The sequence below is a fragment of the Suricata suricatta genome, chromosome 5, assembly GCF_006229205.1.
Source record: "Suricata suricatta isolate VVHF042 chromosome 5, meerkat_22Aug2017_6uvM2_HiC, whole genome shotgun sequence".
NCBI lineage: Eukaryota > Metazoa > Chordata > Mammalia > Carnivora > Herpestidae > Suricata > Suricata suricatta.
In genome coordinates, this window is record NC_043704.1 from 8,554,025 (window position 1) to 8,569,922 (window position 15,898).

The 15,898-nt window shown below is 47.2% G+C and overlaps 1 protein-coding gene across 4 annotated transcripts in view; it reads left to right on the forward strand.

Annotated features, from left to right (window-relative positions):
- The window catches only part of ERG (ETS transcription factor ERG), a 250,245-nt gene that overhangs the window by 228,492 nt on the left and 5,855 nt on the right, over positions 1–15,898 (forward strand). For 3 of the 4 annotated variants that reach the window (XM_029938944.1, XM_029938947.1, XM_029938945.1), the window contains 6 exons: positions 258–461; positions 1,299–1,379; positions 3,273–3,344; positions 10,809–10,877; positions 11,405–11,461; positions 12,139–12,186. In XM_029938944.1, the coding sequence (XP_029794804.1) occupies positions 258–461; positions 1,299–1,379; positions 3,273–3,344; positions 10,809–10,877; positions 11,405–11,461; positions 12,139–12,186 (531 nt within the window). The remainder of the gene's footprint in view (positions 1–257; positions 462–1,298; positions 1,380–3,272; positions 3,345–10,808; positions 10,878–11,404; positions 11,462–12,138; positions 12,187–15,898) is intronic. The other variant, XM_029938946.1, reaches the window with a different exon arrangement.

Genomic DNA, 15,898 nt, shown 5'->3' on the forward strand with positions numbered 1-15,898 from the left:
GGTGAGGCTTCCCGTGATCTGAGCCACGGGGGCCAGGGGCATTCCAGAGTGATTCACTTGAAAGGCAGGGATTTCTGGGCGTGAGTGGGATGATGGGTCTGATGGGTCACCCAGCCTGTTGGGGAGCTCCACTTCCAGAACAGCAGGGAAGGGGCTGCCCTGGGAAGCTGGCACTGGTGGGGACCTCCGCCTGGGAGGTGGCTCTGCCTGGAAACGCATCTTCAGGAGCTGATTGATTGTGTCCCACCCCTTTGCAGACCCCACGCTGTGGAGCACGGACCACGTCCGGCAGTGGCTGGAGTGGGCGGTCAAAGAATATGGCCTCCCGGACGTCGACATCTTGCTGTTCCAGAACATCGACGGGAAGGAGCTGTGCAAGATGAGCAAGGACGACTTCCAGAGGCTCACCCCGAGCTACAACGCCGACATCCTTCTCTCCCACCTGCACTACCTCAGAGAGAGTAAGAGGGCCCCGGCCGGGACACAGGCCACCGTGGCACGGGCTCTTGCTAACCCAAGCTCAGGTGGTTCGGTCTAGTCTGTGACAGCTTCTTCCCGCCCTAACCCAGTTCTCACTTAGGGTCTGAGAGAGCCAGATGCTTACAAGGCCATGACCTAGGTAGGCAAACATGTGAGAAGCAGTCAGCGCTTTGCCCCAAAGCCTGAAAGTCACGCTGGCCTTTAGCTGCCTCCATACGGGTCACCCCCACCAAGAAGAGCGAAGTTTGATCCGCTCACACATGCTTGAGTCTCCGTGGCTCAACACTGAAATGGAAACAGTTGGAAAGGCTCCTGATGGGAATGATGGGGCTCATGCTCCCTAAAGCTGAAACCAAGCCCTCTCCGGGTCCCACCCGAGCCCCAAGTGAGGGACGTTTCCATTGGGTATCATGACAAGTGGCTTCACCTGACACAGCGGGAATGGCATATTGGCGATTGGAGGCATGAATTCACCAAGTTCGCTGCATGCTTTCATTTTTCAGACATCAAGCATGATTACGGGAGAGGGAAATATCGCAGCAACAGGGTGGGTGTGGACTCTAGTGTAAATGCTTTGCCTGGCATCCGATCACTTACTCCCCCAAATTAAATATGGGCCAACCGAGGTTTTAACACGCTAACCAGCAGCAGGGCCATGGAGAGATTTCTGAGCAGCCCCCGAAACGAGGGTGGGGGCGGGGAGGTGCTTTTCTTCCTCTTTTCTTCTTCTTTTTTTTTTTTAAAGGAAGGTAATTCTCTCTCTCTTTCTCTCTCTCTCTCTTTTTTCATTTTGATGTTGCTTTTGTTTTGTTTTGTAGCTCCTCTTCCACATTTGACTTCAGATGATGTTGATAAAGCGTTACAAAACTCTCCACGGTTAATGCATGCTAGAAACACAGGTAATGCTGGGCCTGCCCCTCCCCCACAGGACACGCGCAGAGGCTTGTCCACAGGTTGCATGCTTGAAAGGTGGCTCACAGGCTGGTCAGTGTGTCAGGAAGGCAGAACAGAGGAATGGTTGAGGGGTTCCGGGGATGCACTCTTGCTGTAAAACCAGAGCCGACAGGCAGGGGGCGCCCTTCTTGGCTTCTGGGCACAGCCCACTCCCTTGGACCATCAAAGGACTTCTTCCAACTAGGAGACCTGCCGAACTAGCCCTTAGCCTTTGCCTTCCCTCACATCTGCTGTTCTTAGCCCCTCAGATATGCGCTATGCTGACTGTAGAAACTAAAAGCATGTTCGATATAAATGGGCCTTCAGGGTTCTTTTTTTCTTTTTTGTTCGTAAAGGAATGCATACTAAGACAAGCAGGAGTTTTGGGGGGTCATTTTTTCCTTTTAAGAAAAGTCCTAGGCCATTTGACTCATCCTGACGTTAATCTTCTTGCTCAGACCTTGGACATTTGCAAAGGGCAGGAGGAAGGAATGCTCATTCGTCACTTTTTGTGAGCTTCGGGTTGACAGAGAGACTGCACTGTAATTTCGGAGGAGATGAAATCAGTTACTAACCCCATACCTGCTGTTCTGCCTCTAACCACGAGTCTGCATTTTATCTATTTACTTACAGCCTGATTCTAGTAGTGTTTAACAGGATGCTTCATCCCTGCTAACCCCCTCCCCACCCACCCCATAGTAGAGGCTGGCTTTCTGCAGATGAATGTGCTCACGGCTGGCACCCGCTGTCTCCCTCCTGATAGAGACAGTTACAGAAGCATGGCAACAGGCCGTCACCCCATGGTATCAGCCTGCAGGGACCCTTTGCCACCCCTCAGGCAAGGAGAGAAACCAGCAAGTTCTGGCCAGGCTTAGGGAACCCTCTCATCACCAAAGAAGCCAATTCGTGGCCAGCGTCACATAAGAGTACAGCAGTGTTTCAGTCATTTGCCATGTCAGTTTACAATGTGTAATGTGAGCGAGTCCAGGTTTGGGTGTTACAATGAAGATTGGTCCTCCATATTCGGGACATTATGCTTTTAATCTAAAGTGGGGGGGGGGAGCTTGGAGTCAGTCATATGCTTTTTCAATATAGGTTATACACATCAGCCTAGTAATGACCTTGTGGCCAGAAATAGCAAATAACTTAGACAAAGTGATTTCCCCCTCTTAGGAAACACCTTGAGAGACACATTTTCTGATCCTTTCACAGTTGTTGAGACAATTTGTAACAGTGAGTGAGAGTTTCAGAGAAGGCTTTGCTTTCATTACTTTTGTTACTGTTAAACATAGAAGTGATGGAAGAACAGGACAACCATTCCAAATGGACTGAATGGCAGAAAGGGAATTGTTTTTCCTGCTCACAACACGGGCAGCGGATTGAGAAAGAGAGAGGAAAACATACATTTGAAGAGAGACGTGGATTTATTTGTAATAAGATCCATATATTCTTTGGCAAGAAATGTTTGTGATTCTTCAGGACTGCTTTCCAAGGGCTCTGTAAAATGTTTTCTGGATTTGTGTGCAATTTACAAATGAAAATATGCACCATAAAGTTTTTTTTAATAAGATCAGATGGTTGGGGGTGATAGGGGACACACAGATGGGCTTCGGCAAGAAGCTGTAAGACCAAAACCTAGGACACATTCTGACAAATGGGACGCAGTGCAGCCTGACATGCACTTCCGTAGTCGGAATCCATTTCTGCTCCCTTGTGCATGTCCCTTCGCCCTGGGAGTCCCGGATGACAGGCTCCAGGGGGTCCCCTTCCTTTGGTGTCACAGGGCAAAGTTGATTCTGCGGAGATCAACAACCACAACAAAAGACCTTCACATGTTTTGTCTTTCCTTTTGTCTGCAGGGGGTGCAGCTTTTATTTTCCCAAATACTTCAGTATATCCTGAGGCTACGCAAAGAATTACAACTAGGCCAGGTACGAAAAACACCCCCGTGGGATCCGTCCCTGGAGAGACATCCCAGGATGTCCCGTGAGATCTGGGACCTAAGTCAGGAGAGTCAGAGGGCGCGGATCCTGGGTCTGAAGGGAGTCCTAAGCAGTCTCGTTCTGCCTCTGTGGATCCGGAGCCCAGATTCTGTCAGGCCATTTCATCCCAAGATCACACTTCAGGTCCCTGACTAAAGAATTAAAAGCCGGTCGGCCCCTTAGTTAGCTGTTCTGGAAGGCACATGGGCAAAGATGGCACCCTGGATGCCTGGTGGTAGAGAATCCACCTGCGCTCCAGGAAACAGAGGGATGGGCGTCCTTGGGGAGCACTTGAAGCACAAGGCATCCCCAGAGCACTAAAGATGGACCCGCAGCCTGTCCCGAGAACCATGACTCAGAGCCGAAGCATGGCATAGGTGGTACTTCCATTGGACTCTTATGTTATGTCTTTCCTGATTGCTCTAGGTGGTTGACTTTCATTCATGAAAGAATACATATTATCAAGTGCTTATTAGTGACAAGCACAGGGTTACTTTCTGGGGGGACCAGGATGAGCCAGACTTCTGAAAGCTTCCTGTCTGGAGAAGGCTGGCCTGCTCATCCCACAGATGTGCATGGAGCGCCTCCTGTGCACCAGCCACAGAGGGGACATGGAGACCAGCTCACAGGCACACATAGTCGCTTCTCCTAAATTCTCAGTGTTGCAGTAGAGCCACCTAAGGCCAGAGAGAGACTCGCACATAAGTAATGAACCTGAAGGGCTAGCCACAGAGAGCCAGAGGCAGACAGAGACTCTAACCTGAAGAAGGGAGGCGTCAGCCTCTGACAGCCGAGCTGTAGGAGCAGGAGAGGTTGCAAATGTGCCTTCCATGAGAGCAAGAAGGATGCTCTGCAGAGGAAGGGCCACTGACCAAAGGAGGATTAGATGTGTGCCAGGTGGACAAGGAGGGGGAGGGCATTTCAGATAAGGAGGAGGAATGTGGCTTAGACATCGGTCCCCTTACCAGGACTGGCGCCCATGACATACCAGCCCACCAGCTGCAGAAATGCCAATTCAGGGCAAGGGGCTGGTTTTTCCATAGTCATTCATGCATCTGGAACTCATGTCCTCCTAGACCCAAGCTGTCACCCTTTGATCTCTGCCCCACGTCCAGACTCCATAAGACTCAATCTGGATTGGTCCATGGCAATAAGTCTGGAGCCATTGTTTCTTTCCAGTGAGGAGCTCGATAGCATGAGTGAAGAAGCTTCTGGAAGCTGTTCCCATCCTGACACTGCCCTGTTACTGCCACAGTGCCTTCAGGCTGGCCATTTCCTCCTCTCTGACCTTGGAGGAAGAGTTTGCTCCCCTATTCCTGGAGAGCGTGGTGGAAAGGTTTAGCCAAAGTGCTTCATTCCCTCTGTCACAGTAGAAATATTTACTTGTGGACCAGATGCAGGGTCTAAAGTGACCTGGACCAGCCCTGAAGAAGCCCACCATTTACCTCTAATAATGCATCCTTGGGAGAACATAGGGAAGTGTAGGGAAACCATAATGATTTTGTGAGCATTTAAAAAGCATTTCCATCCATACTTAAAAGAAGAAAAGCTTTCTGCAAAACAGCAGGCCATGGTGTGTTTGCTTGCTTGCTGGTTTGTTTGTTGGAAGCTGCCTCACAGGCTTGTCTCACTGAGTTGCAAAATCCAGGGATCATGAACTAGTCTTGGAGTTCTGTCAAAATATCACAACATTGGCCACATCCATTGGTACAGCCCAATGGTCAGACCAGCTAGCCAATCTCTTGGTACTACATAGGGCGATGGACCCTGGAGCCGCTTTTTTTTTTTTTTTTTTCATATTTGAAGCTCTAGTAGATTTGGAAGAGACAGCTGTCCAGGTGTGTGGAGAGGGAGTAGCCGGGAAGGGAAGGCTGGGACACGCCTCCATGCTTTGGTCATAAGAGACACTGGAGGCACATTCAGATACACCTCATGTAGCTCTGGTGATGTTCTTCCTCTGGACCATCGTTTGTGTGTGACCTGGAGGAGATCACACTTCCCTAGCTCCCTCCCAGTAAAGTACGTTTCTCAGACTCAGTTTGTAGCAAAAATACCTGTTTTGATGACTGCTCCTGTGACTGTCCAGATGTTAGTGTATTGCTCAAAGTAAGTTGAATCAGACTGAACGAGCTGGAGCTCTTTACTGAAATATTCAAGCTATCTGACCTTGGAGAGGAGCGTTCCTTCTCCACTTAGGTGGATGCATGGATGGACTTTGAAGGATGCACTTTGTGGGTCAGAAAGCACGTCAAGGTGCAGGTAGAAATCTCGTACTGGCCCTGGGGAAATGGGTGCTATGGAGTCGTTCCCAGACCAGCTGTGATCCAGCTGTATTCCTGGGCTCCAAAGTGTCTGATTCTCATAGAAGAGGTGATGGCTGACTCCCTCCTTGGGAGGGGCCCCTTGGGCCCTCGGGAATAGAGACCCAAGATCCCATTCCCCTGCACTCTTGGTTTGCTCTCTCGGGACCTTCATGGCCACTCCATCTCTGTAACCCCACGGCTATGGGAACAGGCCATGCATGCCCAGACCCCCTCACCCCTGGGCTGCTGACTCCAATCTACATTTTCCTTTTTGCCTCCTAGCCTTCATTCCCAAATGGGTCACATCTTCCCAGGTCCCCTGACTGCTTACCCCATCAAGTCTCTGTGCCATTTCAGTCTAACCCCACCATTGGCCAACCCTGTCTGATGACCTCCCAGACAACCCCACGTGGACATGTTACTGCTTCGTTCATGGCTCTCCCTTCTCTTCCCAGGCTTGCTTCTATTTGCTTTACCCAAATGTTGCTGATTCAAAATTCCCCCTCCCTCATGACCCCTTTGTTGAATTAGCATTTAGATCTGTCCCTCCCCTCCCCTTATAAAAAGTGTTGGCATGCAGGCATATCTTTTTACATTCTGCTTCTTATGATCATGATTTCAGGGTGCTTCATGTGTGTCTTGGGTTGGGTCAGCCATCACCCCTATAAGAGCACCCCATGTGCTCTTCTTTGCTGAGCACATGCCTCCCAGAGCCATGGCCCTTTGAGGTGTCAAGTGGCATAAAAGAGACAGGTCCCATCATTGAAACTTGCAAACTGGCTTTTGACCATGTGGTGTGCCATCCCCGCCCCGTATCTTAGGAGCATTTTATATGAAAGCCGTGGGGTATGCCAAGGGGGACATTCTGCAACCCTCCATCACCACACAGTCTGCATACTGTCGTGCACATCTAGGATGTTATCCAAAGACACCAGAGGCTTGAGCCAGCCTAACTTGCACATATAAGCTGGTGCTCTTCAATGGTTTCTCAGAATCTTGAACAATTCCTCCTCTGGGGTTCACAATGTGACACTTGGGTGTCTCCAGTCATGGCGAGGCTGCAAATGCATGTTCTCCTCAGCCAGGCCCTATGGGAGGCCTGTGTCCCAGCTCATGGCTAGAAATGCACCCTTTGCTCTCCCTCTGGCTGGACTGTAACCACAGAGATCTGCAAAGCCTGGAAGAAAGCAGTGCCCAATGCTCCCAGATGCCCATGTCTCTAATTGGGGGGTGTTAGAAGACTGTAGGGAGGTCTGGAGGAAAACAAGAGAGGATGACTTAATCACATGAGGGTGGACTCCCAAACTTCCTTCCATTAGGTAGGGGTTTATAAGTTGGTTCTGGGCAACAGCTCTTGGTATTTGTGTCTTTGCATTAGCATCTAGGTTCATGGACAACAGGCAAATCTCAGCTTTTCCTACCCAGCCCCACCAGGGCCCTAGCACACTGCTTTGCCAATGCTGTGTGGATCCTGCAGAATGAAGATGAGCTCTCCCTTGGTCCAGGTTCTGGTTCATTAAAAAATAAAGTGGGCATGTGGATGTTGTGAAGGCTAGAGGGCTATCCCTCTGTAAGCGTGATGGAAGCGGAATATAAACCTTGGTGAATTTCACCTCACAGGATGCAGAATAGAATCTATATGTTGTCTTGGTTCATTGATGCCCAGGGAAGGGAGTAGGTGGGGGAGAGAAGTCTCTTTCAAAGTCAAGAACCGAGCCCAGCTCCCAGGAAATAAATCAAGGTGCCAGTGTGAAGGGACCCAGTGCTAGTTAAACTCCCTATTTTTAGTGTCATGCTTTTTGGTCTGGATCATGGCATAGAACACATTTCTGTATTAACTCTGAGCTGCCCATGAATGGCTTTTATAACCTTCGGTTTTTAAACACACAGCCTGTTACAGAAAAACACAGAAGCAGAGTCAGCAAGCAGCCTTCCCCAGCACACGGCCTTCTGCCAAGTGTATGAGTTAGTTACCTTGAAGATCCCAGTACGGGAGACAGGGAGAGTGCATTAAAATGACCACCAGAAATTAAATGTAGAATCTGTCATTAGTAGAAGTTTGTGTTCTATTACCAAGGAACACGCAGCGAATGTGCTTGGGGTCGGAATTTCTGAAGCAGCCCCAGTGCAGAACTGCCCAGCGCTGGGCGTGCTGTGAGGTGGACCAGCTAGGGAGGCCCCCAGGTGTCCTCCAGAATCAGTACGACTTCATTCAGTCTTTCCCCGAGTCACCTCCCCAGGGAGAGAAACTCAGTGCCCTCAGCACATGAGTGGCAGCTGATAAGGAAGCATTGGACGAGAATTTCATGAACGAAAACAAAAGCCGACTTATCTTCCATGGCAATATGTTTATGAACATGTGAATTATCGTTCATATAAACATCTCGAATTCTTGGCTCAGGGTCAGGATTCATGTTGTTTAGGTCCTGACTTATTTTCAGGGGAGGACAGAATATGGCCATATACCCGGAGAAGGGTTTTATGAATAAAGAGTTCCAAAATATTTGTCTCTTGCTAGCTGGGTGTTTCATTTTTTCCAGTCACATTACATGAGCAGTACTTTGATGTTCAACATAGTAGTGGTCCAGTGGCCGACATTTGCTGTTCATTCTGTTAGCATTCTCCCTGGTGAAGGTCACCAGTATAGAGCTCTTTGCACCCATTTTCTCATTTGTACTGACACACTCAGTGGTTCCGAGATCATTCTCTGTGGGAACACAGACTCCTGATGAGAAGCCTGTAATGGAAAGTGTCTAGAACAGGCTTGCTCAAACGGTGTTCAGCGCACTCCCGGGGGCCTTGTTAAAAGGCAGATTCGGATTCAGTAGCCCTAGAATGGGATTCTGCCCTTCTGGCCAGTGCCCAGATGTTGCCAGTGTCACCGGTCTGCAGACCACCCTTTGAGACCCAGGATCTAGAACATTCTTTAGTATCATCTTGCTTTTTCGTTTGGCCAACAGAAGCCCCTTTGTCCGTGCACCCATCTGCTCCTGGGTTTGGCTAGACGCTGTTATAGGAGTCCACCGGTCTGAGACAGATCTCCGATTGAAATGCTGGCTGACCATTTTTCTAAACAAAATGCGACTGCATGAGTATCCATGTGAAAAGTGCTCCCAGAGACTTCAGTTGAAGTTTAGCTGTAAATTGGTAGCGGCTGCACATTTAATTCCCATGTGCAACCCCAACACCAGAAAAGTGAGAATCTGAGGAGCCAAGTGGGAAAGGCTTATGATCCAAAATGCAAAAATACAGCTGAGAAGAAGCAGTGAGCAATAGCAGAGTTTAAAAAAAAAAAATGTCTTGCTCAACCAAAGCTGTAGAGGGTAGGATTTCACAGACCACACGGGTTGAGGTGCTTGTAGCCAAACAGACCAAATAAATTAAGGCAGCTCTGTGTTGAATTTCACATTGCATTTCAGTGGTATTCTCTTTGGGGTACGAAAATAAGAAGAGGCACAACATTGTTTTTAAGTTTATTTATTTTGAGAGAGACAAAGACAATGTGAGTCGGGGAGAGGCAGAGACAGAGGGAGACAGTGAATCCCAAGCAGGCTCGTGCTGCCAGCACAGAGCCTGACGTGGGCCTTGAACTCACGAAACCATGAGGTATGACTTGAGCAGAAACCAAGAATCCGACACTTGACTGAGCCCCCCAGGTGTCCCAAGAGATGCATCTTTTGCGACATAGTTAGACATTTTGAAGACTGACCCACCAAACTACCAGTCTCAAACCAGGTTAAATAGTCAGTTTAAAGAGAGGCTTAAAATGAATTATACTGCCCTGCCCTTCACGTGAGATTTTATAGCCATTTCCATGTATCCAGCAGCAGAATATGTCAGGTCTCTGTCTGTGGCTTTCTGTGGGCCCAGAATGACACATGGCATGGGACTGAGTAACCCATCCATCTGAGAAGACATAGTTTTGATGTGGTTCTGTAATAAGGTTTCATACAGAAATCACTGTGTATGCACGCTTAGTAAGAATATGCATGGTAATGTTCGGGAGCATGTTTTAAGTTTATTTGTTTATTTTGAGGATAGAGAGCATGAGCAGGGGAGGGGCAGAGAGAGAAGGAGACACTGAATCTGAAGTAGGTTCTGCACTGTCAGCACAGAGCCTGATTCGGGACTCGAACTCATGAACCTGTGAGTTCATGACCTGGGCTGAAGTCAAACGCTTAACCGACGAAGCCACCCAGGCACCCCAGTTCTGGAATATATTTTTGAAAGGACCTTGAAATGGTTTAGAATCTTCATATCATTAATAGAACTTGTTCTGAGAATGGGAAGTATAGTTATTAAATTTGCATGTGCAAAAATATACTGACAATTTATGAGACAAATGACAACACGTTATGATACAAAGAAATCATTGCATACACTTAACCTCTTACAGTCACAGTTAACATGTTGTGGGGACAATATTGTTTCAGTCTTGCAATTGATTGCATGCAATTCTTTTAGAGGAATTCTAAATTCATTTAGAGAAAGAGAACTAGTAAATAACTTGTATGGAGAAATAACCGGACAGTTAAAAATGATTTAATATAATTGGGTGAGATTTTAAAAAGAAAATGAGGGGGGATAGAGAGGCAAAGGGCAGATAAGAAGATGAGGTCATGCTCAAGTTCAAGGAAGAAGAGGAAGGAAGAGGGGTGTCATTTGGTGCATTTAGGGGTGGACCTCGAGCACACAGATTGGTGGATTTACCAAGTTTGTAAGCTCTTGTTCTAGATGGGTCGTGAAGGTAATGAAGGGATGAATTTAGGTCAGTTCCAGACGGAAGCAGGTCAAAACAGGTTATAAGAAAATCTATACGGTCTTAACCCATAGTCGTAGAAAGTTTCCTCAGAAGACTCAGGAAACTCTGTTACTCTCTCTCAGTGAGAGTTTCCAGATCAATGGGTGAAAATGTTAGATCAGTAAAAAGAAAAAAATGATGATTTCTTAGTAAAACCCCAATCTAATGGAATACAGGTTGGGTATTTCTTCAGATTACTGGATTTTCATCCACAATACTCATTCTAATGAACACAAAACAAAAAGCACACAAAATATCTATTATAAAATTACATTATTGGTCTTTCAGTCATTGTATTTGTCTTTGCAGATTTACCTTATGACCCGCCCAGGAGATCAGCCTGGACAAGTCATGGCCACCCCACCCCCCAGTCGAAAGGTACAGTGTTGGCTGCTGTTGCTTGAATCTGCTCGTCATAAGGCAGGAGATAACCATTAGTGGAACACATATTGACTTCTGCATGGATCTATGCTTTATCAGCATCATTGGCAGCAAAGAGCAATGATTTAAAGGAAATTATTCTCTTTTTTTCCTGAGTCTATTCATTTTTTGAGAGAGAGAGCACACAAGCAGGGGAGGGGCAGAGAGAGAGAGAATCCAAAGCAGGTTCCAGGCCCTAAGTTGTCAGCACAGAGCCCAACACGAGACTTGAACTCATGAGCTGTGAAATCATGACCTGAGCCAAAGTCAGATGCTTAATCGACTGAGCTACCCAGGCGCCCCACAATGATTCTTTCTTTATTGGGGGTTATAGAAAGGAAATTTTCTTGCCATTAAAGGCTGCTTAGTCTAAGAGTAAGACTATTATGTTAATAGCTAAGGGAATCGAATGATGATACAACATCAAAGATGTGTGACCAAATAGAAGTTATAACTAATTCTCTCTTTTATTTTTGGATTTTTAGCTGCTCAGCCATCCCCTTCCACAGTGCCCAAAACTGAAGACCAACGTCCTCAGTTAGGTATGTTTCAGGGAACGTCTTGAGGGGGATCAAAAAAGAAGTAGATTTAGCAGCATATATCTAAGATGTATCACTTCTAAATGAAAATGTGATTTCGTCTTATCATGGCCCCATGCATAAAATACGGACCAAATTATCAGTCTATTCAACAGGGATAACTCGAAATTTTGCTAAAACGTTTCCAAAATTTATGCAGTAAATATGGAGAAGGCATTCTGCTTTCACACACGTCCCTTCTTGGTGACAGATGAGTCTTTTTAATTGTGCCTCCAGGCCACATGCAGCAAGCCAGCATTCACGCCAGGCCCGATGCAGAGCACAGTGGATGGTTGATGTAGCCAGCGTGCTGAGTGAGATGGCCAGCAGGGCCCCGGGCCCGGCGGGGATGTAGCACATGTTTGCCCAATTTATGTCCCAGGATGGAGAGAGCCAGGTGTCGGGAACCCCAAGCCAGATCTGAGCTTGGCCACCAACTAAGAGGTCTTTAGCAAGAAATTTCTCTCAGATTCCATATGACCTCTTATTCAAAACAGGAAGTGGGGCTACATGGCTTTGCTATGGGGGATACTTGAACTCTGAAGCCTGGAAACACAAGTGGGGCATATTATACCTGCAGTGACATCAGACCAGGTCACGACTAGGTCTCTGGGATTTGACTTCCTTTCTTTTTGTTGTAGATCCTTATCAGATTCTTGGACCAACAAGTAGCCGCCTTGCAAATCCAGGTGAGAGAACACTGGTGGTTTTCCCCTAACAAAGTTACCTTCTTGGAGTGGCTATTTTGAAAGATTAACTTGCGTGGGTGAGACATCCTTCCAGGTGCACAAAGCGGAGTTTAGATCTCATTGGATTAATTTCGAGAGTGGGGAAAAAAATGGGTTGTGGTATAATTTAAGATTGTAGCTGCAGCAAAGAGCAGGATCACTGATTGTAAGCTGTATCAGTTCTGTAGGGCTGCGGCAACAAACACCACAAACTGAGAGCTTAGACAACAGATATTTACCGTCTCACAGTCTGGAGGCCAGAAGTCCAAAGTCCACGTGTCACATGGCGGCAGCATTTGTTCCTTCTGAGGGTCGTGAAGGACAGAGATGTTCCAGACTTCTGTCCTTGGCTTGGAGACAGACATCTTATCCCTGGGTCTCTTTACCTGTCTTCTCTCTACATGCATTTCTGTGTCCAGATTTCCCTTTATAGGACACAAATCATATTGGATTATATCTGGCCTAATGTCACTTTCACTGAATCAGTTCTGTAAAGACCCTATTTCAAAAAAAAAGTCACATTCTGAGATACTGGGGGTTCAGATGCCAACATGTGAATTTGAGGGGAGGGGGAGACAGAGTTCAACCCATGACATGAGCAACTCAAATCCTATCTTAAAAAGGAGATCCTTAATTCCAAGTAGAACGCTTCAAAAGTAGGACCATCTACAATGGATGGTCTGTATTTGAACTTAGAGGCTAGAAGAAAATGCGGATTCTTAATTGGGCCACTTGTGGCCGTGCCTTGCCAAGGATCGTCACCTGTCATCATGTTCCAGTGCCAGCCGAATCATTGTGTTTGTTTGTATTCAGATCAGAACCAGCTGTGCTGGTATCCACCTCAGAAATTCACAGCATATGCTGAGGGTTTTTAACAGCACATTCATATGCTAGAATGACACAGACATATTCCAAGTACAAGCTGGAATGTATATGTCCTAAACACGGAGGCCAAAATAGGGTTGGAAATGGAAAAGTTCAGATTCGAGCAGCACACGTCCCCACAAGGGAATCTATATTTTGAGAACACGAAATAGCTTCATTATCAAGTATCTTTAGCTTTGACATTACATTTGAGGTAATATTAACTAGTTCAGCAAATAGCTATAAGGCATTTGAGTAGTTAGAAGGGACTGTTTCCGGGGCGCCTGTGTGGCTCAGTCACTTGAGCTCTGACTCCATCTCAGGTCCTGATCTCTCGGTTTGTGAGTTCGAGACCCCCGTATTGAACTTGCTGCTTCAAATCCTTTGTCCCCCTCTCTCCCTGCCCCTCCCCCACTCATACTCTCTCAAAAAATAATAAATAATTTAAAAAATAGTTTAAAAAAGAGAAGAAGGGACTGTTTTGTTTATTTCTCCACCCTGGAGACTAGACTGGGTGCTCAATAATTATTTGTTGAATCAACAAATGCAAGGAATAAGGAAATACCATCCTTGACCTTCAAAGTCCTTACATTCTGGTGGAGAAATGAACACAGGTGATTACAACACTGCTGCTACCTATGGGGCCGCAGACTCTTTTCTCTCAAGTGAGCATCCAACTGGTGGCCAGGGCTTCTGGGTGTATGGGCCTTCCCCCCCTCCCCCAGCACCCCCCCCTCCAATCCCGGGGCTCAGCTATCCATTTAGAACTGCTTCATCACTGTTCAAATAAAAGTGATCCCTGTGTTTGGAGATTACTATCATCAGTCATGCCTCAGGAAGACGGATCTGGCAGCAGCATTGAGGATAGATTAGAAAGAGGAAAGGAACCGAAGCAGAAGCACTCAGGGGAATCTGATACATCCTGTGAAATAACAAGCACAGAGCTCCCTCCCTGTGTAAATGCCCGGGAAGTGTTTAAGTCTGTGGTGTGGCCACATGACAGCCCCAGGAGGCCATTATCTTCATCCTACAGAAGAGGAACCAGAGCAATTAGGTAACTTTCCCTGGGTCACACAGCCAATAAGAAGGGAAGCTGGAATTGAACCGTGATTCTCCGTCTCCAGAGTCTGGTTTTATTTTCTTGCCCTACGCCACTTCTGAGTAAGCATGAGGAGGAGGGAGGGTCTTGGAGAATGGGGGCCAAGAGAATAGGAAGGAAGGTTTCCATTGAGTTAACCTAACTCAAATGACTGCTTAGGGCTGGGAAAATGTCTTGGTCCATAGTAGGTCAGCAGGTCCAGCACTGGGAGCAAAGGAGAGTCCTTTGTACCATTAAGACCATCCTCACTGGCCTGGGGAAGATGGTGGCCTCCAACTAGGGGCTTGAAGGTAAAGATGTGTTTTACTTAGTTGATAATGAATTAGGCTCCTCTCCATCTCTCCTTGAGCCACACGCACGTTAGCTGTACTCTTGTGGCTCCTCCCCCCCCACCAAAACTAGAATGTCTTTTGTCTTTCTGTGGATGAAAATACCTCTTCTTGTTTGATTCTATTTTCCCATTCTCTGATCAGTAAGTTCTTCATCACTTCAAATTGCTGTCTTTGCTCTTTGTACTATGCAAACTCTTTTTAATCATTTCATTTTATTTTTTTAAGGTTTATTTAATTTTAAGAAAGAGAGACAGAGACAGAGCATGAGCAGGGAGGGGCAGAGAAAGAGAAGGAGACACAGAATCTGAAGCAGGCTTCAGGTTCTGAGCTGTCAGCACAGAGCTTGACTCAGGGCTCGAACCCACAAACTGTGAGATCCTGACCTGAGGTAAAGTCAGACGCTTAACCGACTGAGCCCCCCAGGAGCCCCCCAGGAGCCCCAATCTTTATAACTGTTTTAAGTGGGAAAGTGACATCATAGTGTATAAATGCATGAGAGAATAACTGCATCTCAAGGTCCCGGTTCCAGATATTTATTTGATGTGCACTTTGGGCCACATGTCTCCTGCTGAGAGGTGCATCCCATGCCTGTATCATTCTGTCACGGATCACAGGTGAGCCACACAGCTCCTTGATGTCGCATCGGAATGGCTGAACATGTATGTGGCATCTCTGATGAAGTGTAGCTACTTTTCCATGAACACACTTTACTTTCTTGGGTTACATTCAGTGCACCTCCCCCACCCTGGGTGCTAACTGGACTCTCTTAAATGGTGGACATGAATTATTTCCAGCTTCACACAAAGCCAGCAACCAGTTTTAGGGATGTTTGGCATTGGCTAGGATGTAGAAGTGTCCAGTCTTCCACTGGGAACCTCCCAAGCCCCAGGCCCAGGGAAAGGATGACCTGGGGAGGACTCAGGAGTGGGAGGTGTGTGCAGAAACCAGGCCTGAAAGCCATGGTTTGTGCTGGGATTCGGGTGTCCGAGCTTGAAGACTGTGTTCCAACCCTTGCTGACGTTGGGCAAGATGAGTCACACTACCCCTCTGGGCTCTAATATCCTCATCTCAGCAATGGGCTACCTCATGATTCTTGGGGGGATTAAATAAATACAAGTGTTAAGAATGGTGTTGGCACATAGTAGGCCTTCAGTGGCCCTCAGCCAGCCCTGACAACAACATTGGTAGTTCTTATGGCCAACATGGGGTGCATGGGGAGGGACACTTGGCTTCCTTCCATCATCCTGTAGCTGTAGGCAAGGTGTGTGCCTCTCTTTAAACTCTGATTTTCCGGGCGCCTGGGTGTCTCAGTGGGTTAAGCATCTGACTTCAGCTCAGGTCATGATCTCACAGTCCATGGGTTCAAACCCTGTATCAG